General features: G+C 42.2%; 1 protein-coding gene across 1 annotated transcript in view; it reads left to right on the top strand.

Annotated features, from left to right (window-relative positions):
- Nucleotides 1-5,444: 5,444 nt before the first annotated feature.
- The window catches only part of IGF1 (insulin like growth factor 1), a 75,529-nt gene continuing 53,470 nt past the window's right edge, over nucleotides 5,445-27,503 (top strand). Inside the window, exons 1-2 of the mRNA XM_066633748.1 lie at nucleotides 5,445-5,507; nucleotides 13,422-13,581. Of these exons, the coding sequence (XP_066489845.1) occupies nucleotides 5,445-5,507; nucleotides 13,422-13,581 (223 nt within the window). The remainder of the gene's footprint in view (nucleotides 5,508-13,421; nucleotides 13,582-27,503) is intronic.

Below are 27,503 nucleotides of genomic sequence, written 5' to 3'. Positions count from 1 at the left end.
TCAACAAATGCAGCTGTTTGTGCTGTGAGAGGGGGATGCATTGCATGTTAAATGTGTGTGGCACACAGTTGTATAAAAATGGAGGAAAGGTGCCAACTTAGAGCCCAATCCTGAGCTGCCTGGGGCAGCGGCGAGGTAAAAGCCTCTGTGTCAGGCGGCGAGCCCAACACGGAGGCTTTGGATCTGGGGGAGCAAAGCTCCGCTGGTCTTGTCTCTCTCCCTCCTCACTCCCTCCCCCATCATGCCTTCTCCCCACCTTCCCCCACACCCCCTCTTACCTCTCCACTGCTCGGCGGTCTGTGCAACTGCCCACTGGCGGAGGCCAGGCTCCTGCCCAGCTCTAACCTGGCATCAGCCAGCGCTGGGCTAGCACCAGCACTCACCTGGCATTAGGGCTCTGGCAGTAAGCTGGCGCATGGAGCTCAGGATTGGGCTCTTAATCTCACTTAGCTGATGGTGCTTTTTCTGGCAAAATGATAACATGTTGGGGAAATGTCACCTCACCTGCTTAATTCCTGCATGTCAGGCTGCTGTTAAAGGCATGAGAGCAACAAAAAGTTGGGAATCCTTGTGGCTTCAGGATGAAGCTGGAGCTTAGTGATACAGAGCACCTGCTTTGTATGTAGAAAGTCCAGTCCCTGGCATTGCCAGGTCTGGCAGAGAAAATTTCCTCTCTGAAACCTGAAGAGCCGTTGTTAGCATAGGTAGGAGTTCTCTGTAGAACAAACGTTTGGAGTGGGAAAGACTCCTATACCTTTTAAGTGCGGTGCAGAAGGGAAAACTCTGCCCATGGGAGTCTCTTCCTTAACTGTAGTACTACAATGGGAAATGTAGAACAAAGTACTAGAGATTTGCTAAAGTATGGACTTGGCAACCATGCCAGCAGGACCAGATGGATTCTGCTCTGTCTGTTGTTGACTTTTTCTTTTAGACTCTGAATCATCATTAAAGAAGAATGTGAAGGCACTGAGGGAAAGACTGGTGCAATGGATTCTTGAAGGCAAGGTTGTCTGTCATATGGCAAAGTAAACATAGATATGATTTTCTCCAGTAGGCCTCTTTGGAATAGAATAAGAAAAGGCAAGCTCATGAGGTAGATGGAACCAGTGAAAGAAAGATACAAAATGCTTAATGACAAGTATTTGCACAGGGCTACCTCCAGGTTTGAGGGAGTCTTCAACAAGTGCCCTCTGATAGGTACCTTCCTGCATGTATGGACCTCTGCAAGGTTCTGAAGGGCCTTACTTTGTCACCAGTCTTTCAGTTTATTTTACCATGGGGCAGACAATGTTACTAGCAAGAGAACAGCTGGCAGCTACCGTGTAGGGAATGAAAAATATGACAAGCCTTTGTTGACTGCTATTTTCCCCATAATGCTCTAGAATGACATAATGTCTGAGGTATTGTGGGAGAAACAAAATGGCACCTCCAGAGCCCCAATGGGGTATCCAAGGGCAAGTGTCATGTGGTAGGCCCTGTAGCCTTGACAGCACTTCAAGGTTACTGGGCCTGTGTTGGGGTAGCGTTGACAACTGACTAGAAACAAAAATCAAAGACTGTCCCTTTGATGGAGATTCAATATGCAGAAATGCATAAAAATGCAGAAGCTTGAAAATGGTACAAGCCACAGACACCTAGGACCTCCTCCTTCACATGTGTTGATAATCCTGGGTTTAGGATAGATGGGATTCCTACAGCAAGAAGCAATATATGCATGCTTGCAGAATGTATTTACCATATTAGTTCTCACATAAGTAGCAACTTAGAAGGAACTGGCACTGTCTCACAGCTTTCAAACTTGTGATCATCCAGTGAAACTGATGGGTAATAAGTACAAGACAAGCAAAAGGAAAAAAATTCTTCCTAAAACCCATACAGTGATGGCTAGATATCATCAACAGCTTCCAGTACTCCAGATCAGTTATTGGGAGGAACTGGGAAATTTCCCCCACCTATCAATAGGATTTATCAATATGAATCATAGAGAACCATTATGCTTTAAACACTGGTACACAAAAATTGTAAAAGTAAATAATCAATTATTAGAATTCAGTACAGTGTACCACAAAATGTCCATTACGACAGCTATCTTTCAGGAGGATAGGATCATTGTGTGCCAAATAGCGAGAGCCAGGTGGAGTATTGATTTGGGAGGTGGACTTAGACCTGGAAGATCTTCCTGGGTGACCATGGGCCAGTCACTTTCTCTCAGCCTCATCTACCTCACAGGGTTGTTGGGAGGACAAAAGGAGGGGAGCAGCTGTGTAGACCGCCCTGAGCAATTTGGAGGAAGGGCGGTATAAAAATGTGGAAAATAAATAAATAAATAAATATAAATAAATAAATAAATAAATAATACTTGACAATTGTATCTAAGAATGGAAATGACTGCTTACTGACTACTAGAGAGAGACATAAAGGTATAGCTGCTATCACCATCATGTTCTGCTTGCGAGCATCCCCAGAGCATCAGGTTGGCCACCATTGAAGCTGGTATACTAGTATAGTGAACCTTTACAATGCAATTCTATGCATGCTTACACAAAGTTAATCCTATTAATCTCAATGAGACTAACGGTGCAATCCTAAACCATTTTCCAGCGCCGACATAAAGGCAATGCAGCTCCTAGGTAAGGAAACAAACATTCCCTTACTTTGAGGAAGACTCCATGAGTGCCCCCCAACTGCAGGATGCAGCACACATCCCATTGGCACAGCTATGCCAGTGCTGGAAAGTGGGTTAGGATTTGGACCTAAGAGCCCAATCCTATTCAATTTTCCAGTGCCAGTGCTGCTGTGCCAATGGGGTATGCACTGCTTCCTGTGTTGGGGAGGCAGTCACAGAGGCCTCCTCAAGGTATGGGAACATTTGTTCTCTTATCTTGCGGCTGCATCAGTGCTGGAAAATTGGATAGGATTGGGCCCTTACTGTCTTGCATGAGTGCATAGGATTTCAGCCTCTGTCTAATCCAGCAAGATAATTCCTTTGTTCATAAAAGAGTAACATGAGTAAGCAATACAAGTAAGAGACAGCCCAATCCTAAGCGTGTCTACTCAGAAGTACGTCCCATTGAGTTCACTGGTGCTGACTCCCAGGATAGCATGCATAGGATTGCAACCTGACTCATATTATAGAAGGACCTTAAAAAGTTACGGTAGGTTAAGTTCCTGCATCAACCATAGATTCACTGTATAGCTTTTGGCAAACCACTCTTTCAGCCTCAGTTGTCCATCTGTAAAATGCAAGCAATAGTGACTTTTTCCACAACATTTGGCTTAAGACTAGTAATAAATAGAAAAATGCAAGGCATTCAGCTTTAAAAGAAACCAGGTCATTTGAGGTCATTTGCAAGCATAGTTTCATCTACCAGGTCCCAAAACAAAAAGGATGGTTCCAATTGTGTCTATAGAACATTGCATCTGTATGTCCTTGATTATTAAGACTGGAAAGTCAAATGCACATTATAAATAAACAGCTGTCTTGGAGCATGTTGCAAGCCACTAACAGAGATGATGGATTTGAATGACATCATAACCTAAGAGAACACGCTGAGGGCCAGCTGGTGTTATATCTAATACTGTATACACATATTGGAGAGGAGAGAAATAAAGATGCAAAAGGCACGTATTTTCTGTGAGAAGCCATGTGACATAGTGGCAACATGAATTTTTGCTCTCTAGATTGCCAGTTTTTTTACCAGCTGTTGCTCCTGTGCTTTCAACAGCAGCTTGATCTTCAGATATTAGCAGGTTATAATGCTTATGGCCATGACATGAGACTCTTCACCTACTGATCCCACAAAGGTACAGGAGCTAACCAGTTTTCTGTAGTCATTGGACAACCCTGTCTTCTATCCATGCTGGTTTATTCATTTTGAATGGATTAAAGCAGTTGTTCTCAAACCTTTCAGCACTTTTTAGAATGACAATGGGACCCACAGGAAGTGATGTCATTAACCTGGAAGTGATGTCATGACCAGAAGTGACATCATCAAGCAAGAACATTTTTAACACCCCCATATGTTCAAATCAAACCAATCAAGTAAGTAAAGTAAAAATTTATAATAAGTATAAGTTTAAAAATTGATTTAAAATAAGAAGATCCCTCCTAACCTTCCCAAGCAGTTGCTGATCTGTTTTTAAAAAAATTCCCCAAACATCCCAAAAGCTGGAATCCTATCTAAACTTACCTGGGAGTAAGCCCCATTGACTATCATTGTTAAAAGCATAGGCATAGTACAGATCTATAACCTTTCCCCAAATGCAGTCACATATCATAGTAGTATCAAGTCTATATATTAAAAATAAAATGCACACTGAAATGAATGGAGACCCACCTGAAATTGGCTTGCGACCCACCCAGTGGGTCCCGACCCCCAGTTTTAGAATTTATTATTAACAGTATTTATATACCGCTTTTCAACTAAAAGTTCACAAAGCGGTTTACAGAGAAAAATCAAATAACTAAATGGCTCCCTGTCCCAAAAGGGCTCCCAATCTAAAAAGATGCAAATGAATATCAGCAGACAGCCACTAGAACAGACACTGCTGGGGTGAGGTGGGCCAGTTACTCTCCCCCTGCTAAAAAAAGGAGCACCTACTTGAAAAAGTGCCTCTTACCCAATTAGCAGGGGTTAGAAACAAGAGACTAAAGTATCACAAAGCCTGTCAAAAGTATAGTTGTTACCTTCTCATAGAAGATTGTAGAAAATTATAGCATATGCTAAATAACATTGCAGAGTGATTGCATTTATCTGAGTAAAAGTTAAGAGTCCCTCACAAGCAGTGTATATGAATCAGACTGCAAAATTGTGATTTCAGGGTTAATGTCAGCAGGAGCTGGTCATGATGATGGCTCAAGGTGCAGACATGCCCTGGCTTCTTAGCTCTCACAGAGCAAAGATGTACAAGCTGATATGGAAATGTGCAGCCTCCTGGCTAAAATGTGAATATCCTATGTTTCGTTTTCTCTTGCAGCTTCAGCTTCTTTGACTTCTTAAACCATTTTTCCCTCCCCATCACTAATGTACATTCTTTGAAGGAAGGAGGGGAAAAAATGCTTCAGTGCTCCAGTTTCAAAATGCAAAGGTATGATGTTATTTGTCACCATGCCCAAAAAATTCCTTACTCTGTAACTTTGCCAGAAGAGGGAGAGAGAGAGAGAGAGAAAGAAGGCAAATGTTCCCCCAGCTGTTTCCTGTCTACAGTGTCTGTGTAATGTAGATAAATGTGAGGATTTTCTCTAAATCCCTCTTCTGTTTGCTAAATCTCACTGTCACTGCTAAAATCAGAGCAGATAGAGCCTGCGCAATGGAATAAAGTCCTCAATATTGAAATGTGACATTGATTTCAACATCTCACCTCTCTCTGGATTTCTTTTCCTTTTTTTTTTCCTCATTATTACTGCTAACCAATTCATTTCCAGAGTGTGCACTTAAGAAGCAATGGAAAAAATCAACAGTCTTTCAACACAATTATTTAAGTGCTGCTTTTGTGATTTCTTGAAGGTAAATCTTTCTTCCTATTTGATTTCTTTTTAAAAAAATAATTTTTAATTGTGTATGATCTGATTCTGGCTAGGAGACTGTTATGCACTACTCAGTGACATTTCTGTTCTGGGAATTCTTTCTCAAACTGCTCAAGAGACAGTTTGAGCAGGGCTGAGGAATGACGGCATATGATGGTTGGTCTGTATACAGCTAAGTGACTCTAAAGGTAACTCTCTTGCAGGTACTTAAGGATTCAACTTGTGTTGGGGAAACTTTAAGGCAGAATTTTGCAATGTCATATCTGAAATTTCCACTTACATCATGTTCTTTAACTGCTGCTGCTGAATATGGAAGAAGTAGTTTGGGGGGTTCTCTGCAGGTGCAGATGTTGCCATTGTGCTAGCCATTAGACATCAGGTAGCTGGTTCATTGCTCTAAGATTACTGTGTGTGCAGAGTTAACACTGAAGACTGAATTGCACAGCTCCCATTGCAGCTGTTTGCTGGCACTGTTTTGCATTTACTTTTTTAATGCTTTCCTGTTAAAGTCAAAGTGAAGTTTGTTTTTCCTTTCCTAAAATAGAAACCATGTACAACTTTGTTGGCCATGCATTTGCATGTACATTTCAGTAATTGTGCATTAAGGGAAGTGCAGAAAGCCTCCTGCCCACCTTTTCATAAAGCCTCTTTTGCCCTTTGTGGGGAAGGCTTTATGAAACCTTTATGTGGATGTGGATGTTTATACTATATTACTATTCATTGCTCCTGAGGAACATAAACTCTTTTTAGGTAAAATTGGCTTCAGTAGATCCACTGACCTCTGTTTTCTGTCAGCTGGCCTTCACTCAAGTTTCCATTCTCAGCAAAATTATATCCTTCAGGAACTTAAGTTTTGTTTTGTTTTTCTCCATTTGCAGGCAGCTTTATGCAGTTGACAGTCTCCAGTGCAAGAGATGCCACTGAGTTTAAAAAATTGCTTTGCATAAGTGGAATTCATCCTTTTATTTTAAGACAGAATGGGGGAGGGTTGTAACTCAATTTACAGTAGAAGAACACAGAGTGCCATCCAAATCTTGCTAAAATCAATAGCCAGTGAAGGATCAGGATGACAACCCCAAAACTATGGGCACCCACTGTTCTGTTTATTTGAGAGAGAGAAAGGGAAATAAACTAACCAGTACACTTAAAATAAACCCATCAGTCTACAGTACAGTTCCCACCTTCTATCATTTCGCTATGGTCCATTGAAGTAAATTAAGTTTTCCCAGTTTATAATAGGAGGAAATTTCCCCATGGTTGATGTGCAGCATGATAACAAACTTGTAGCTCAAAAGTCTGTCCTACTGAGTTCTAAGAGACACAGAGCCCAATGCTAGACATGTCTACTCAGAAGTAAGTCCCATTATAGTCAATGTGGCTTACTCCCAGGAAAGTGTGGATTCCTGCCTTTCTAGTGTACTGTACCTCAGACTGCTGCTTTAACCCTGTAGTGCTGAGGGGAAAGTACCTTGAGAGATACCAAGTAGACTTTTCTCACAAGAGCCATTCTCCTGGATTGTGCCACTTGCATTGACTCTGTAAGATCTTTGTCTTCCATATGAACTAGAAACCACTGGCATTTTGACATGGCTTCTGAGCATTAAGCAGAAAACCTTTCCCTACGGAAGTGCCCAAAGGGTTCTTGTCCAAATCTTTCTTTATGTTACTTTTGAATCCATTGCACCTAATGCATCAACATACATATTGATTACTAGCATTGTCGTATTTGGCAAGTTACACACGGGTTTTCATTAGCATAGGCTGAAAATTTTGATCTTGTGGTTCCACAGGCAGCCAGGCAATTTCTGGAGATCTAAAAATATATATAATATTAGTCGATGGTATTCCTGTTGTGGTAGTTGTGGCACGAGGCATATCCAATAAACAACAAGCATAATTGTTTTAGATGGTCGCAAATCAGTGTTCACCCAAATTTTAAATGAGCGTTTCAATGCGCTGCTTGATTTAAAGCTTGCTGAATGGGAGGAGTTGGGGGAGGGCAAGGAAGGTGTAAAAGCCGCAGAGCGAGCCATCTGTTGGCTTCCTTAGGTCCCACTGTTTTGGACTGCTGTTCTCTGAATGCAGTAGATGCTGGATGTTCTCCTGAAGTAGAGATCCCATGGAAACTCCAGCTGTGAAAAACAATTGGTCATTCATTATAGGGGTGTTTGACCAGTCTTGCACTGCACAGAGTTGGATTCAGAGTCCAAATGAAATCAGATGCTTCAATAAACTCCACCCACATGCCAGGGCATGCTTTTAAAGGCCTCCGTTTTCCCTGAAATTTGGACACTGAATAAATTGGACACACCTCGACCTGTTGAAAAAAAAAATCCAGCAGCAAATTGTTAGATCATTGTAAGTATTTTCTTATGAATCCCATCATCCCATCTGAAGAGAAAAGAACTGTAAAGTTTCAAGTGTTTTCAGTCAGGTTCCAGAATAATCTTTAAGGGACTGTTATATCTCTTACAGATGAGCTTCATAGGCCCATTTGGCTTAAGAAACAATATGAATCCATTGCTCTTCCCCCCACCTTTGTAAGTTCATGATTTGTTTTATAATTTGGGGGGAAATGTTGGAAGTGCTCAGAGATTGCATTGTGTCACTCTCTTGGCTCACACCAAAGGAGTCGGGAAAAACATGGAGATTTTGCTTCTTGTCCTATGAACTGAAGCATAGATTTTTCTACAGTGGAGCTCTGCTGGAAATCCTCCCAAAATATATTGTTAAATGAGGTTTATGCTTGAAGTTAAGAAAAATGTGATTCAAGAACACAAGTTAAATACACTGTGTTCAATGATACCCCATGTTATCCCATTGATAATGGAGGATTTCTTTGAATTCCTTCCTGGGAAACAAAAACATAAATAGCAGATGATTTATCCCTATACTACAGCAACTAAGATAAATTATTTGTGTGACAAGTGTGATGTTGGTACTGTTCAGGGTTTGCCTTAAGATTAAATGCCCAGTACTATGCTGCATTTTGGAGAGCCCTTCTGTCTCCTACAGATGTTCTGCTCATGAATTCAGGTTTTCACTGATTTTCAACATGAGAAAAGTTGGGGAAAGGTGCCTGTTGTGAATAAGAATGTCCTTAATTGCCTCACCTTACCCTTTTAAGCTTGTGCTGGAGGATTTCATTGTGTCAATGTCATTTTGATGAATGAAGGCAATGATTCAATTTTCCATATTGTTTGGTACTAGCACCCATCATTATGACAGATAGTGATGTATGGAGGAAGAGCTCACATATAGTACTTCTGAGGGTGCAGCGCTCTGTGCACTAAAAGCACATTAAACCCCTGTGTTGGACCCGTCTGTGACCTCTTGTCACAAAGAAGGAACCATAGCTCAGCATTATGGCCCTTGCTTTGCATGCAGAAGGCCTCATGGATCAATCCTGGTGTCTCCAGATAGAAAGACCCCTATCTGAAATCCTGTAATGTACTGCTAGTCAGAGTAGACAATATTGAGTCAGATGCAGCAGAAGATGGCAGCTTTGTATGCTCCTAAGAGTAGATTTTGAACTTATAGCCATCGCTTCCCCAAATGCAGCTTTCCCCCATCAAGGAGGCCATCAGAAGCAATTCATTTACGCACTCAGGGGCACCATTGCAGAAGGGGCTCAATCTTTGGTTTCCCAGCACTGGTGGTACATAGTCACTAAGCATCAAGTCTGCATTTATTTGTATAGCCTGATATGTGTTTTTGGTTCTTGGTCACACAAGAATGTGACAGAAAGCAGGGAAAGGGCAAACACATTTTTGTGTGTGATTCTTCACACACAAAAATGGAATTAAATCTAGCCAGTGTTTGAGGTGTCCTGGCTTGTTGGATTCAACAGCAATTGAGAAGACGTGTGTTTGCCCTTGTTGTGGTTAGATGATACTTGTGTTTACAATAAAGAAATAATTTCCATCTGGTTCTTCAAACATTCTGTGAACAATGTGATTAAATTGTCGCCGTTGTCCAGGAAAGATCAGTATGCCGCAGCTGCTTTGTGCTGCTTCAGTAACACAAAGCAGCTGCAAATCCTAATTAAAAGTGCATTTATTTTACACTGGGGTTTTGGAGCTGCTTTGGTAGCTTGACCACACCCAATCCATTTGGCCTTGCCATTCACATTTGGACTATGCTAGCTGTTGACTTAAAACTCTCTGAAACTGACAAGAGTAATGGGTTTACCTAGCTGCTGCCAGGATTTATGGTATCAAACAGTGTTCAAGTGTTTTTGAGCAAAAGAGAGTAGTTTGACAGGTGCAGCTTTTTCTGTTATGATGCTTCAGTGGTTAGAAGAGTTCCACCAAAGTTCTCCTGCTTGTGCCACTGTCAGATGTACAGAAGCCTGGTTTGCAACCTTCAGTCTGTACAAGCCTACAGCACCCCGGTATTCCCAGGCAGTCTCCCATCCAAGTACTAACCAGGCCTGACCCTGCTTAGCTTCCAAGATCAGACAAGATCAGGCATGTGCAGGGTAACAATCTGGCAATCCCACTTGTCCAGTGATGCACATGCATGTGTAAACTGGTCCTGAGTACCTGGGGTACTATAGTTGCAATTCTTCCTTTGGGGGACAGTTCACATTTTTCTGTGCCCATTCTATTTATTATTATTATTATTATTATTATTATTATTATTATTATTATTATTATTATTATTATTATTATTATTATTAACAGTATTTATATACCGCTTTTCAACTAAAAGTTCACAAAGTGGTTTACAGAGAAAAATCAAATAACTAAATGGCTCCCTGTCCCAAAAGGGCTCACAATCTAAAAAGTTGCAAAAGAATACCAGCAGACAGCCATTAGAACAGACACGGCTGGGGTGAGGTGGGCCAGTTACTCTCCCCCTGCTAAAAAAAGAGAAGCACCCACTTGAAAAAGTGCCTCTTACCCAATTCTACATCTGTATACAGGAATCTGGTCAGATAGTTCAAAACAAAGTATGGGCTTTGTATAGCATATTTGATGCACCACCACTGTATTGAAGCTAAGATTATATATGGTACAATGTGAACAGTATTGGATATAACTTTCAAAGGCTCCAACCCAAAGGTAAATTTTCACAGCTTATCTAATGGATCCTGTACCCACTTAGTGTAAACTGTAATCCTGCAACAGGTCCTTGGGAGTATGTCCCACTTACTTATATATGAACAGGCTTCAAGGTTTCTCTGATTTACCATCCCAGTTGCTTCTCCACCTCTTCCACTGATATTGGAAGATCAGGCAGATTGAGCCCCCACACAACTACTTCTCCTATGACAAGCACATCCAACTTGGGCGTGCAAGTTCTTTGAGAAAACATTCTGCATGCGAAGCTTAACTTCTTAGAAATTATCTACTTAGAAAGAAAAGCAATGCCAAATGGTTAGCTGGAGGAACACACAACTTCCTCTTGATTCAAAGTAGCCTGTTAATGTTTCACTTAAAACTGTAAAGGGTCTTTTAGTCCCTTAAGGATTAACAAATTTATTCTGTCATGAGCTTCCCTGCACTAAGGTCCACTTCATCAATACATGAAATTTCTATGCAAACCTGATGTGTGTAATACAAGATAAGCACAGTGAATATCCACATCTTTTAATTTTATACATTATATTTATAATGTATATTAAAAAAATTTCTATATCACTTTTTGTTTACGCCCCAAAGTAGTTGACCAAAATCAAAAATACAATAAAACCACCTGAAAAGCACAGTTCACAGAAACTCTCATCAGATCTCAAAGGCCCAGTGGAACAGATATGTCTTAGGGGACAATCCTAAGCAGGTCTACTCAGAAGTAAGTCCTATTTTTTGTTCAATGGGGCTTACTCTCAGGAAGGTGTGGTTAGGATTGCAGCCTTAATCAGACGTCAAAAAATGAGTGAAGTTTCTTCTGATTGTTTGAATCCCTCTCTTCTATTTAAGCCTTTTCACATGGTCAGACCCTGTATAGAATGAGCAGATGTGGTGGGAGTGAAATCGTGCCTGCCGCTCCACTCCCAAGTTGCAGGCATTCATTGGCACACTCTGCACAAAGCCTTTGTGTTAACTGTTATGCCGGGGCACTCTGCTTTTTGTAGGGTTCTCGACTGTGCACATAAGAGCATGCATCACAGGTCCTTCCCCACCAAGCATTCATTCCATATGAGATTTGATCCTGTGAAAAGGGATTCTGCTCTTTCATACATACTGGTAACTGTGAATCGTGTACTGCCAGCAAGCTTCATTTAAACATAGCATAAACTAGTCACACCCTTCAGAGATTGTATGCGGTAACTTCCTGGCTGTAAACTGATACCATTAGTGGTGCACTCTGAATCAAGGATATCAACTGGAAGTCCTTCTCCCAACCTCACATCCATTGGCTTGCCAGCAAACCCAGCATCCCACCCACCCTCCACACACACATTGGGCCTCATTTTACATAACATTTTCAGGTATATGCTAAAATGTGAAATGTGAATTTAGTCAAATCGGTATTTGCAAAAGTATGTGTCATACAGCTACTCTGATCAGTAACGCATTCTCCACTGTTCTTGCCACTAGAAGAAAATTCATTATAGTTCAGCTTCCAGGGTGATATTCACTTCTAGCCTGAATGAAAACCAGGAGGAAGAGACTCCCTGTATTTCCTGAATCACATTTTATAAAGGGACAAGAACACTGGCATGATGATGTTCTCAGGCTCCTATTTTTAGCCCCATCAATTAATCTATGCCTAAAAATCGAAACCTTAGTTTGAATGGTGAAAATGCTTGTTAATTCAACAGCACGGATACGAAGGGTACCAGTATGTAAATAGACAGGTCAACTGCCCTGAGAAGAGACAAGCCAGTCAGGTGGAGAACCACCATTGCCACCTCCACCTGCCGGTACCTCTTTATGCCTGGACTGTGCCCTTGTCCCTCACAATGGCCATAGAAATACCAACTGCCCCGTGAAGAGGATGAGAAGACATGTAGAAAAAATCTTGTAAGATGTTCTGAGCCCATGAGATAGAGTAGGATATAAATTAAAATAATGATAATGGTAATAATAATAACTGTTGCTGTTGTGAACCATCCTGGTAGCCCCTGTTGGGGCACAGTGGCAGGATAAAAATGCCTTAAATAAATGAAGAGATTCTCCGTGGACTATTATGGCCAACAACCATCTCCACATGTGCTGTTGCTGGGACTGCAGCCTCAAATCTAGTCAATTATTGCAGGAGAGGATCAGATCATGCAACTTGGGATGTGCTCCTCTACCTTTTGAACTTTTATCCACATAAGTGTATGTTGTGGTAATGGAACCAGTGTTCTTTATTCCTAGGAAGTGTACTAAACACACAACTTTCCTGGTCCTGGGACATAGTCTAAGGGTACATGATACAGCTATGTTGTTGAAGCTAAGCAGGTCTAGATTTGATCAGTGCTTCAATGGGTGACCACCTAGGAACCTATGTCAACTACTTTGAGTTCCAGGACGGAATAGAAGCAGAATATAGACAAATTCCTCCTCAGAGGTCCCTTGAAAGGTCACTGCTGTTTTGCCTGTGAAATTCACTTCAAAGTTTGTTTTGGCAAAGTTTGACAGCAACTTGGGATGTATGGAACTCCTGTAAGATAACTCTTCTCAAATCTGTTGGCTTTCCTTGAAATCCTTCACTCTTTCCCTGAGGAAATTTGTCTCAAAGTTCATGTTAATCAAAACATTGGTGGCAATGCCATTCCTTCATCTCCCCCAAAGAAAATGGCAGGAGGTCTGCTTTGAAATGAAGCAGCAAGTAAGGAAGGGGTGGGAGAGGCACAATGTAGGCCCAGGGGAGGGGGTGCAGAATGGATCCTTGTATCAAGCAGACCCTCTTTAGGATTTTAGTGGGAATCTCTGATGCATCTCTTTTGCTTTTTTGGCAGGTGAAGATGCACACTGTGTCCTATGTTCATCTCTTCTACTTTGGCCTGTGTTTGCTTACGTTAACCAGTTCTTCTGTTGCTGCTGGCCATGAGACACTTTGTGGTGCTGAACTGGTTGATGCACTTCAGTTTGTATGCGGAGAAAGAGGCTTTTATTTCAGTAAGTTGAACATCTACTTATGATTGCTCTCATTCAAAGTCCTAACACTTCTTCCCACCAATTTTTTAAGGAGCAGCTGCTGCTATTGGAGACATGTGTATACCAATAGTTCAATCAAACTGCAGAAATACAGTTACTTTCTTCAAATCTGAGAGGAGTTCAAGGATTGAGTAAAACGCATTACAGTATTTGGTCTGAGTTCTGCATTCCCTTGCCAAAAAAAAAAAAAAAAACTTTAATGAGTTTTCCTTTTCGAAGATGTTATAACTTTTAACAATTTCTCAACAACTTCTTTCATCCTCTTGCTGAACTTGCTATTGTCAAAGTTCTAACTTCATGGAAAGGTACACCATGTGTCATCAGGTAGTTCCTTAGTACTCAGCACTACAGCACTTCTAAACAAATTAAGAAGTGGGTGGCATAACCTTTTAAAAAACATTTTGCTATAACAGCTCATCTGAATAGTTATGTGAATTATAAGTAGGAAGGAGGTCTATACTGGGTAAGATGGTGGAATGCCTCATCAAAGATAGAATCTCAAAACACATAGACAGGCCTTGCTGAGGGAAAATCGGCATGGCTGCTGTAAGGGTAAGTCTTGCCTCACAAATCTTTTAGAATTCTTTGAAAAGGTCAACAGGCACGTGGATGCGGGAGAACCCATGGACATTATATATCTGGACTTTCGAAAGTGTTCGACACGGTCCCTCACCAAAGGCTACTGAAAAAACTTAACAGTCAGGGAATTAGAGGGCAGGTCCTCTCCTGGACTGAGACCTGGTTGAAGACCAGGAAACAGCAAGTGGGTGTCAATGGGCAATTTTCACAATGGAGAGAGGTGAAAAGTGGTGTGCCCCAAGGATCTGTCCTGGGACTGGTGCTTTTCAACCTCTTCATAAATGACCTGGAGACAGGGGTGAGCAGTGAGGTGGCAAAGTAGGCTAATGGTTTCTGAGCTGTCTGTGACAGTTCAGGAGAGAGATCTTGGGGTGGTGGTGGACAGGCCGATGAAAGTGTCGACCCAATATGTGGCAGCAGTAAAGAAGGCCAATTCTATGCTTGGGATCATTAGAAAAGTTATTGAGAACAAAATGGCTAATATTATGCCATTGTACAAATTGATGGTAAGGCCACACCTGGAGTATTGTGTCCAGTTCTGGTCACCACATCTCAAAAAGGACATAGTGGAAATGGAAAAGGTGCAAAAGAGAGCAACTAAGATGATTGCTGGGCTGGGGCACCTTCCTTATGAGGAAAGGCTACAGCATTTGGGTGTCTTCAGCCTAGAAAAAAGACGCCTGAGGGGGACATGATTGAGACATACAAAATTATGCAGGGGATGGACAGAGTGAATAGAGAGATGCTCTTTACACTCTCACATAACACCAGAACCAGGGGACATCCACTAAAATTGAGTGTTGGGAGTGTTAGGACAGACAAAAGAAAATATTTCTTTACTCAGCATGTGGTCAGTCTGTGGAACTCCTTGCCACGGGATGTGGTGATGGCATCTGGCTTGGATGCCTTTAAAAGGGGATTGGACAAGTTTCTGGAGGAAAAATCCATTATGGATTACAAGCCATGTTGTGTATGTGCAACCTCCTGATTTTAGAAATTGGCTATGTCAGAATGCCAATGCAAGGGAGGGCATCAGGATGCAGGTCTCTTGTTATCTGGTTTGCTCCCTGGTGCATTTGGTGGGCCGCTGTGAGATACAGGAAGCTGGACTAGATGGGCCTGTGGCCTGATCCAGTGGGGCCGTTCTTATGTTCTTATGAAGTGTGGGAGGCACACAGATGTAAAACAATTGCTCTGGGAAGAGTGTGCTGCATTTATCAATCCCTTCTATTAGCTTAAAGAAACTCTGGTAGCTAGCCTGAGGAATTGTCTACATCAAATCCTGGAAAGCTGCACTTTCTGCCAGCGAGTACTAATGGTGCTGGATTAGCCAGACTGAATTATCTGACAGTTTTAGGCAGCTTTCCAAATCTTGTCCTGAACTGCCCAATCCTTTCCTCCAACTCTGATGCTGGAACTCATGTTCCAGCAGTGCAACTTGATTGTCCAGTTCTAATTAAGGGTTATGTTGTAGAGCAGACTTCAGCAGAACATATATTTGTATGAATTCCAGAAACGTTATCTGTCCCTCTTTAAACTGAATGATTTGAAAGATTCACATTTGCTTCTTTCCCAGAATTAACACTCAGACTTAAAAGTTTTTTTCTTGACAAACAGTGATGTCCCACCCACAGTTCAAAGTGCTACAACCCTCTCTCTCTCTCTCTCTCTCTCTCTCTCTCTCTCTCTCTCTCCTCCCCCACAGTATTCTGCCACTGCCTTCTGCTACATGGTTTTGCTGCTGTATGACTCCCTCCTCTTTGGTACCCAGCTTATTGTGTCAGAGAGGTTTTGCTCACCCCCCCCCCCCAAACCTCTGACTGGGTAAAGTAGGCAAATTCCTAAAAGGAAGATTTTCCCAGCCTTGCTGGGTCACAATACCCTGAGGTGCTGATTCATAAAAGAGTCACAATGACTCTTAGATCACCAAGAGAAGGAGGTCACCCAGCATTCTTCCTTTTCAAAGGATGCTCAAGAGGAAAATCATTGTACTATGTTAGAGGGCTCTTCTGTGTTTTGACAATAATGTTTTTTCTCTTGCCAGTTCTCTCCTGAGGTCTACCTCTGCAGATTTGATGAAAACAATCATGTTCATGATAACAGTGAATGCAATAACTGAACTGAACTGAAAAGCTATATGCTTGTTCCTCGGGAGTAGAGTTAAATCAATTTTATGTTTGTGTACAAGGATGGTTACATCCAGTGGCTACATCTAATGGCTGACACCATGATTGACTCAAAAGGAGGAAGCTCTGGGCCAGGGGTTTACTTTAGTTGTGCTCTGAGGGGTGAAGGACAGTTTGTTGGAAATCTACGTAAATATACAGTATAGGCAGTAGTGGTGGTCTCATCTTAGTTTGTGTATTTCTGGCCACTGCCCCACTCGGGGCACATCTCCAGGGGTGCTGCCCCCCACCTGGAGGTGCCACCCCCCCTGTGCTACCTGAAGGTACCTGCCTTTCCCCCTTCGGGTGTTCTGAAGTCTAGGGAGTCTGCATGTGGCCTCTCCAGTCCTCTGAAGGCCTTATAAGGCTTCTGGAGGTCAAATATTGACACTTCCACTTTTTGGCCCTCAGTACACTTCTGGGTGATGAACTTTGGGGGGTGGCCCTCAGATCAGAGCGCTGATATAGGTGCACCAACTGATTGCCACCCACGGGAGCGGCCAGAGGAAATGGATGGCGGCACCCCAAGCCTGGCACTTGGGGCATTTGCCCTCTTACCCTCCCCAGGTACACCACTGCAGTTCAAAAAAAGTACCCAGCTTGCTCTCCAGCCTAACTACATGGCCATTTGCTCTTTACAACCCACCTTTCACCCTGCCTGTCTTTGTGTCTCCTCCTCTGCCCACTGCTAATATACACCTCTTTGAAGTAAGAACTGGTTTGTACTATATAGCTCTGTATAAATTACTAACCTAAGTCATCTTCTTAGTTGTTTTTTTTAAACAGCTAGGACATTTCTGTACTAAAAGTCTAGTCTTATAATGGTGTATCATGGCTTCTCTGAAGGAATTCTGGGACTTCTAATTTGGTGGTGGTAATTTTCTGTTGGAAATCCCTAGCATTTCTAGCTGAACAACAATTTTCAGGGTTCCCTGAGAAGAGGGAACACGGTATCTATTAAGGAAATTCATGTCTGCAGTTTTGATAAGCAATTGAAATACATATGCTGAAGCTATATTCATTAGTAGCCATGATATTCAAGTCTTTGATCAATGTTTAAGCATAAAGCACCTGGGAATTCTGAGTCAATACAGTGCTTGTGATAGGTTCTGGATTGACAGTCTAGCAGACTGAAGTCCTCTGTTTATTCACAGAGCAAGTACAGCATGGGCAGTGGCAATGCAAGCTTCCCCACAGCACTCCACCAATGGGCCTCAACCCTGACCTGAAGGGATCATCTCTAGGGGTGAGAGGGCAGTTCATTCTACATGCTGATTCTGTCCTTGGAATTCTCTGCCAAGAATGCCAACAAGGGTACTAATTAATTAGTGCTTATTGTGTTGGTGGTTTTTTGCTATGTGAATACGTGTCCATTGGCTACTGGACTGAATCCTGCAGTTAGCTGGGGGTGTATCACCTTGCGGCTGCCAGCTATAAAGTTAATGTTCTGTGTAAGGTCAGGTCTAGTAGTTATTGCTTGAGTGGGAGATCTCCAAGAAAAACAAGCTGCTCAGGAAATGCTTATTCAGTTGACCTTACTTTGCCATCTGAGTCAGTCCATGCTCAGGGTTAGAGAAAGGCCATCATTTGGCTGACAAAGAGACATCCTAGCCCCTGAAGAAAACACAGAATTGTGGTTTTTCAAGTATGCAAGAAGGGCTACCTCTAAGAAAGCAGAATTTTATCTCTTCCGTCCCCCATTCCACATAGTTGTAAATAGGATATGGCACCCCCCCTTCAAATTATTCTCTTTTATCCTTGACTTTTTTCAGCCAATTATAGAACACTTATGGAAATACCATTGACAGTGTGGACAGTGTGTTTTTACAATCATTAAAAAATAATCTCCCCAAAACAATTCTTTACAGAATCTTAGTATATTGTAGCAAATACAGTATACTGCATATCAAAATAAGAGAGCTGGTATTTCACCAACTTATTAAGTACATTAGGATATGCCTACTTAAATTATTGGGGGGGATGCCCTTAACTGAATCCATAAGTACCATAGTCTGACTCTTTCTAGTTTTAGCCAAAACATCACCTTCTGCTGCCTTCTCAAAACAATAGCCAAGGAGGCTGACACCAAAGGTAGGGATCTGGAACCCCAATCCTGTGCTCAGTGGCACGGCACGGCATCCTCTCCGCCAGGCTCCCACCTGTGCTAGCCCAGCACCGGGTGGTGCTGGGCTAGTGCAGGGCGGTCACCCAGCCTCCGCGGCTCCTGAGCTGCTGCACGGTAAACGGGGGCAGGGATGGGGCGGGGAGGAGGCATTCTGGGGAGGGGGAGACCGGTAGGGGGGGCGGAGAGAGGGCGGGGGAGACGTGACACGGAGAGGGAGTGAGGCAGGTCCACGGAGCTCTGCAGGATCCAAGGTGCTCGTGGAGGGTTCGGCACCCTACACAAGCGCCTTTACTTTACCGCCAACCTTTTGGTCAGCGTTAAAGTGAGTAGCCCCATTTCGGGACTGCTTACTTTATCCGTGGGAAGGGGATGCAAGTCCGCTTCTCCTTAGGCGCCTCTCTTGGTAGCCTGGGGCATGCAAGATCTGGTGGCAGCCGTTCCTGGTGCCGCCAAGCCTGGGCGCCCCGGGCAGCTCAGGACTGGGCTGCCCATTTCCAGTCCTGTAATTTGAACACTGGGATTTGGCTCAATAATATTGCTACTAAAACCTGATTGCACTAGAAACCACCCAGGATTTTAACACTTGGTTCCCTTTGTGAGGTATTGGTTATATCTGGTTTCCAAACCAAAATCTATCCCAAGTTCTAGGGCTAAGGTAGGATAGAAATAAAAAATACATATCTTCTATTTGTAGGTTCTTATAATCAGACTTCATTTAATTCTACCCTTGAGTCTGTGCCATGTTCAGTTCTTATCATCAAATAGTGAACTCTTGAAGGGTATGAAAAAGTCCATAAAATGTCCCCCTCTGTTTTTTGCTGTGTTCACAATTTTTATGACCATTTTTCTTTTGATCTGCTACTGCTTTACTGACTCTTTTTTTTTTGTCTTGAAAGAACATTACCCACACTCTTCTGAGGTGAGCCATTTCACATGCTAATACATGTTGGTACTTTTTAGAAATAAAAATAGAAAAAAAACAACCCTTTGCTATATGCATGACCATCTCATTTTTAAAACAATTGCAGAATTGAGATTGCATTCCTACACTTACATTGAACTAAGTAGCACATAACTTCTGAGTAGAATTGCAGTGCTTTTTGCTTTTTTCTTTTTAAAGATAGTGAGATCTTCTGTGCGGAGGAATATAAAGTTCTGGAGTTGTGTTTTGTTTTTTTTAAATCCCCTGGCAAGAATTTTCAGGCCCTTCATCTGCCCACTGAATCATCATCACTGAACTGACACACACTTGTTTTGAAGGATGTGCACACTCTACACCAGGAGTCTCCAAACCACAGCCCGGGGGCCAGATGTGGCCCACAGCCAGCCTCTTTCCGGCCCGCGGCCAACCTCTTGTCCCCTGAAAGCCTCTGGCCCGCTCAACTGAATATGACCAGCTCTGGTCTGGTTGTGTGTGGAGGGTGTTCTGAGGGCCAGAGAGCCCATTCATTCACTTATTCACTCATCTAAGTCCCATCTCTAATTTATTCATTTAAATTTTATATTTAAATTTTTTTCTGGCCCTCCACACCACGCCAGATATTTGACGTGCCAAATTTGACGTGCCTCTAGCCAAAAATTTTGGAGACCCCTGCTCTGCACAAAAACTCAACTCCACTCCAAGCCCACCCTTGTTCAGCTCTGCTAAGATCTCATTTCTCACCCAGTTACCATGCAAGCAGCTTTAAACTAGTAGACCAAGACAAGAAATATTGTCTAATCATTGGGCAATGATAGAGACTGACCAGCCGACAGGCTTTGCTACCCATTTTTTTGTGTGATACTGGTTGTTTTTTGTTGTTTTTGCTACCGTATCTATAGGTTGACAATAATGTTTCTTGATTGACAAACATGTTGTAGGGTTAAAGAATACAATAATAAAAAAAGCAAAGGAGTTTTTGCTTGCATAAAGTGTTTTCTCTTATGATAGGAGGCAGTGGCGTCACCCAGTGCGGGAGGCCAGTGCGTCACCCCCATGACGGACCTTCTCCCATGCACTGGCCAGGGCAATGCTCCAGGCGGTGGGCATGGTGGCATATTATCACCCCATCTCTGCTTGTTTCTTGTCTATAACTTTTGATAGAATAGAGATATTTCATTGCAGTTTGTTTAATTGCACTCTCCATGCAATTCTGCATCAAATGATATAAAATGATGGTACTAAAAAAAACCAAAATTTTAAAAATTTTGGCCTGTGTGTGTCACCTAGTGTGGCCCACAGCCCCTGCACCCTCCTAAGTGACACCACTGGTGGTGGTGGGGGGGGAGTTTACATCTTTCAGTGTAAGTATGTAGTAGTGTCTCTCTCTCTCTTTTTATAGTGAATATTCGTGCAACCCTGTAAATAGATTGAAGTGGGGACACTACAAAATGGGCTAGGTTTAGGAGTGTGGGGAAATCATTATGAAAATGTGTCACCATGACATGTCAAGATCCTAATGGGGGGGGAGAGAGAGAGAGAGAGAGAGGCAACAAAAGAAGGATAGGCCAAAGCTGCACATGGCAGCTTTAGGGATGGGTCAGCAGGTACAAATCCAAAGACATAATGAGCCCATCATAGCCACTGTTGAGTCCCCAAGTGCTCCATCTCTACTGTGCATTTGCTCTTGGTTCTCTTTCACTGTTGTCTCCCAGTGGCATCTACTGGTGAGCACATCATCCTGTACATTGGTCAGTAACCACATCTAAAAATGTAGACCTGTGAAGTTGTTCTCTACTGAGTCAGACCAGTGAGTTCATCCCCATGTACTGAATTTCAGACTGCTTAGGGATTATCAGCAGTGCCTTAGGCCCAAATCCTAACCCACTTTCCAGCACCGGCATAGCTGTGCCAATGGAATGTGTGCTTCGTCCTGCAGGTGGGTGGCACTCATGGAGCCCTCCTCAAAGTAAGGGAATGTTTGTTTACTCACCTTGGAGCTGCATTGCCCTTATACCGGTGCTAGAAAGTGGGTTAGGATTGCACCCTTAGTTGCTGAATGCAGTGCTTGAGCAAGCTCATAAGGAGGTGATCATTAAGATATCCTGAATCCAGACCTCTAAATGTTAAGACCAGCCCTTTCTATTGGGTCCATAAACAATTTGGTTGGCTCTGAAAATGAAACATCATATATTTCAGAGGGGAAACTGAGTCCATGTTGAGTTAAGCCCATGATTAGAGTTAATGTGCTTGCTTTTTATAATAGCAGCTGCAGGGATCAAGATTGTGGTAAAGAGAGAAGAGGCCTTAACCTTTTGCCTCACCACTGCCCCTACCCAGATCATCCCCTCCCCTATTGCAGCCAATAAGACCTTTTCTCTCAAAGAAATAGCTGCCCCGGGGGGGGGGGGGGCTGATCCAGATTGGGACTGTGGCAAAGAAAAGGTTTAAAGTCCCCTTCCTCTCCACACTGCAATCCTAATTCTCTCCTCAGTTGCTATTTTAAATTATAACAAGCACATCAGGCTCAATCATGGGTTTAACATAAGATGTAGTTTGGCTCTGAGAGGCCTAGTGCCACCTGGTGAGAGTGGCTCCTGGTCCACAACTTAGCCTCTGTGCCACACTATCTGTCTGTTGATTTATAAAGTGTGCATTAAAGAAGTGTGCATTAAAACTCTCTCTCTCTCTCTCTCTCTCTCACACACACACACACACACACACACACACACACACACACAGAGAGAGAGAGAGAGAGAGAGAGAGAGAGAGAGAGAGAGAGAGAGAGAGAGAGGTTTTCTCTCTCCCTTAGAAAACTTATCCACAGATATCACAGACTGGAAAACCAGAGAGAGAAATGAAAAACACAGAAGGAAGACCTGGCTAAGAGCAGCTAGGTGATAAAGAACAAATCAGATTTTACTGAACAATGCAATCTAGATCTAGTTGCCAAAGAGCATCAAAAAAATTTCCAGGTTGTCTCTTTCTTTGTATAGCATTCTATTATTTGGTGCTCAAATTCAAAAAGAGTCCAAATTCCATGGCATCTTGAAACTATGGCTTTCCAAGCTCACAATAAGATGCTTGGCAACCAATATAAATCTTTGTGTCCAAGATTGATGGTCCTTAGGGCCCAAACAGCTGGAAAATCGCCTGAAATGTGTTTTTCAGAAGGAACCACAGGTATTCATGGAGGAGAGGTCTATCATTGGCTACTAGTCATGATGGCTATGCATTGCCTCCAGTTCAGTGGCAGCCTGCCTCTGAATTCCATTTGAAGGAGGGTGATGGTGGGAGAATGGTATGCCTTTCTCTCCTGCTTGTGGGTTTCCCAGAGGCAGCTGGTGGTCCATTGAGGAAAAAGGGATGCTGGATTAAAGGGGCCTTTGGCCTGATGCAGCAGGACTTTCCTTATGTTCTTAGATAAACATATTTTATTATTACTCTCCATATAAGTAATAATAATTAATTATTAAGCTAAGCACCAAGTGGAGCTTCCGGTACCAAATGGTAGAAGAGGTGTTGTTCAGTAGATCTCTTTATGAGGACAAATGATAATAGCTGATTCTGTGCTCCTAGTTTCTTGCTTGTGATCAAGAGAAATAGGGCATCTCAGCCAGTTTCCTAGCCCATCACTGCAGCAGCCAACCTCATGGATGGGTGCCTCTGCTTGGACTCAAATTTTGTTACTCAAGGGTGACAAAGATGATATCTTGTCACTTAATTTCAAGAGAAAAAGAGTATCTTTTTTCTTAAATCTACAATGGAAGGAGTTCATTCATATCATTACTGGTAATTAAATAATTAATGGTGTCTTTCCATAGGATGCCACAATTTAAAAATGGCCCTCCACTCCCAGGCAATCCTGTTGACCAATCTGAGGAAAACTTGTGGAATGAGAAGTAATCTATTTCTGCTTGTAAAAAATTGAGAAATGGCCCTCTGGAAAATGGGGCAGAGTGAAATTAAGGGATACTTGATTCATTCATTCAACAAACCTAACATAAATCTAAAAGTTATCACAGAAATTTTAACCTTCACAAAATGAAATGCATTTTTTCCAGTTACACAAGTTGTCTGTGCTCTTAAAGCAAACCTTCTGAACATCACTAGCATTAAAAACGAAAACCACAAACTGGAGTTAACTTGGCATGGTGTAAGAAGAATGATCTAACACATGCTTCTTTGAGCAGAAGAAGGAATTTCATAAAAGAACTGGGCAGATTTGAGTTTTTCTGATATTCAGCACTGCCTGTGACCATCATTAGAGAACTATCCATGATGTCATTTGACTGTTGGCTTTCTGGTCACCAAGACAATAAAAGCTAAATGTGCATCACTGAGGATGCTGATCCAACCTGCCCCCCTCAAAAAATGAAATAAATTAAATACAGGCACGTCCACATTTTGACATCTACTCAAACCCATGGAAATTGGCAGCTATAAAAATTTTCTTCTGTAGCAATACTCAGCCTAATATATTTCTATACTTGCCATCCTTGCAGGTTCTGATTGTGTTGATCCCTACAGACCAGTTTCCTCTCTCCCCACCCCCCACACACAATGTCAGTAGATTTCAGTAGCAGTATTGGAGACATCTGTTTCTCATTGTCTTGTAGGGGCCTTGTTTACATGGAAACATTCAGACACACAGATGTCTTCATGTGTACCTTGAAGTCATGGTTCATATCCAGTAAAAGTTCTCTGCATGTATGGTGCTTAGAGAAACAAATGGCTTTGCTTTTGACTGTACAAAGTTTCAGATGCCAAGGAACAGTGGTTATCCTAGCTCAGTAGTGTAGCTAACATGGTGCAAGGGGTAGCAATTGCACTGGGTAACAAGCTTTAGGGGGACAACAACCTGAGCTTCCCACTAGTGGCCAAAATTGTGAAAACCTTGGTATTTTTGAATAATACCATCATGTTATATACCATTTGATACTAAATTTAATGCAGAATGGAATGAAACAAACCACCAAAATATCATTATTCTTTCAAATGTTATAGCCAAATAACGAGAAAATAAAAACACAACTGCATTATGTAACAAAAGCTGGATTTTCTTAACTCAAAACTGACCAATAAGACTGATTGTTCTGAAAGACAATTAGGTGTTATTATGATATAGCAGGGAACCAATAAGGTATTAATGAGTTAACTCTGATTTCTATGGATCATAATATAGTTACCCCTGCTAACTGGATTAAGAGGCACTTTTTCAAATGGTAATCCTCTTATATTTAGCAAAGGAGAATGTGTCCACCTTCACCCCAGCACAGTGGGGTGACCAATAAGGATTTTATTTATTTACTTAATTAAATTTGATTTCATTGTGGAGGGGACTACAAAATCTTTTTTGGCCCTTGGTAGCTGATGCCTTTGCTACTCCACTGGTTAGGAAGTGGCAGAGCAAGTGGATGCTGCTGGGGGGAGAAGGCGGATTTTCCCCCATTTCCACTATTTTAAAAGACTGGGTGTGACGTCACTTCCGGGGCATCATTTTGAGTTCAGCACCAGACTGCACAGTCATTAACTATGCCATTCTAGCTTAGGACTTGAATATTTTCAGAACTGCCTTTTCCATCTGTATCTGCCTGATGGAACTGCAATTAAGCACTTCTAACTGAAAGCATGGAGAATAGCTGTTGAGTTCTACAGAGTCTTAAATGCTCTGTGAATCTTAAGAATCATCATCTGTAAATGACTTTGATGGTTTTCGTTGTTGAAAATTGGTGTATAAATATTCTTAACAGTAGGAGTAATAATAAATGTAATAGTTCAGGTAAACAGCAGATTCCACCTGCTGCCCAAATATCTGCTCCTCCACAGATCAGCCCCATTCACATAGTCACATTATCTTGACCACCAGCAGGCACAAACAAGATGTTCAAAACAACAGTGTACAATGCAGACAATTCCAGTTTATTTGAGCACATAAGGCAAACCTTTGCCATCTCTCCTGGGTCATGAACCAAATTGACTTACAGCTCAATCCCATGGGCTGGAGCTGCCTGCAGAATATGTATTCTGCTGGCAGCAACTGCTGAAAAAGCACTGTGAAGTGCTTTCTGGCAGCATGCTGAGTAGCACACTGCAGAGATGCCAGCCTGCCCTTGCCATCAGTTCTCCCAATGTCATCAGTTCTCCCAATGCCTGCTGTCATTGTCAACATTTTATGGTGGAGGAGGGTGGAACAGGGTTGAGAGGGGCGGAATGGGGTGGGGAGGCTGCGGGAGGGGGTGAATCCAGCAGCATTGGCACAGACCAGATCCTTTCCCCCTTTCCTGCAGCCTCCCTGCCCCCTTTCTCTCCTCGGACTTGCACTAGTGAAATTGCTAGCACAGGTCCAAGGAGACCCATTGCAGAGTGGGAGGCTTACACAGGAATAAGGCGATTTAAATTCCCTTTCCCTGCTGAAGCCTCCTGTCCATCCGTCCATCCCCCTGCTGAATACAGCATGCCCATTTTCAGTGTGGCTGTACCAGTGGGGTTAAGGATAGGATTGGGCAGTGAAGGGAAAAAAAACCCCTTCTGAACCTCAAATATGGTAGCATATTATACTTTATCTTCTGAATGATGTACAAATATCTCCAGGCAGCAGCAAGATGTAGTAAATTCAGCTAAATCATACCACTAATGTTGCAGATGTGACTGGCCACTAGTATAACATGGGACAGGCATAAATTGTAAAGCATTCTGCTGCTCAAAGTGCTCTGTAAATGAAAGTACTTTTAAAATAAGATACATTGAATTTACAAATATTGAATGTGCACATATGGACATTGGATCTGCACTCTTGAAATGGAGGGTGTAAACCTAGATTCTCATATCCCATTTTTCCCCAGGAAAAGTTGACATTTGCAATTACTAAGTGACGGGATTCCAGAGAAAAGGTGTTTTCTGAAGGGGTTCAATTAGCAATGAATTCCACAGCTATTCTTTGAATAAGTTGTTCAAATGTAGTCCACCAATGTGGTGACCTTGGAGAGTCCCTCTTCAGTGGTCACCTTCTGATAAGCCACTTCTACTAGAGTCCCACCATTTGGCCATAGCAAAAAGCAACACTCATAGAGGAAAAACTGAATTCAGCCTTATGTTTCCATCTAAAAAGGATTTTGTTTTTAATTGGGTAAAGTTACTACTGCTGCTATAATGGAGATGACTAGCTGATGGTTTGAATTGTGGCTGCAGCCAAAGGCAAATTTTCAGGGAGATAAATCTGCCCTGCTGCTGCCTTTGATGCAGAGTATAAATTAGAGTTTTAAAAGCTGAAATCCCATTTGCCCTTTATTTTTTGTGAAGGCACAGCAACATCTTTGATGATATTTTATCAATGTGTTAGGTCAAACTGGAAAAAATCTGAGTTACTGAATACTGGAATCCTTAACTGCAGCTCATTGTGGGTGTTGTCAATGCATTGTTTAGTGTCATGTTGGCAAACGTTACTTAAAGAAGCACTTGGCAAGCTCAGCACCAGTTCTTGGCATAACTGCCCCTCTCACTTTTTCACAGAACGTTAAATACCAAGAAATCCTTGACTTACTTGATTTCTGGTATATTCCGTTATATAACCAGCCAAAACCTTTGCACATGATCTTCTCTATTTGTCCTGCTGTTATTAATGGCTTTGCAATATTTGAGCAGGGGTAGCAAGAGTCATTCAGACAAATCATACAGTCAACCAAGACCACACAGTCTCTTAATTAAAACCTTTTGCTCAAATGTTGAAGCACATAAGCATATAAAACCTTTATAATAGCTGTATCCAGAGCCTGGTTACATGGGGTTTCCAAAGGGTATAAAATGTTTATGATGGAGTGGACTGCACCCAGTCTTGAGCCTTTTCACATGTTCTAAACTGTGCATGACACATTTAAATGTTTCAAAGTGCACACTGAAAAACATAAAGTGTGAATGTGATAATGTTTGCAAACACATGTATCATACAGGGACACTTGCCAGAAAGCCAGACTTGTCTGAGGCTCCATAGTGAATATATGCTCACTGACAAGCATGGATTGGTTGCCATGTAAAGAGCAAAACAGCCAGTGAGGCAACTTCTTTTAGCAAAGATTTCCCCAGATGAAGACAAAGA

The sequence above is a fragment of the Tiliqua scincoides genome, chromosome 7 (assembly GCF_035046505.1).
Source record: "Tiliqua scincoides isolate rTilSci1 chromosome 7, rTilSci1.hap2, whole genome shotgun sequence".
Lineage (NCBI taxonomy): Eukaryota > Metazoa > Chordata > Lepidosauria > Squamata > Scincidae > Tiliqua > Tiliqua scincoides.
The sequence above is the reverse complement of the archived record's forward strand: the minus strand, read 5'-3'. Positions and strand labels throughout refer to the sequence as shown.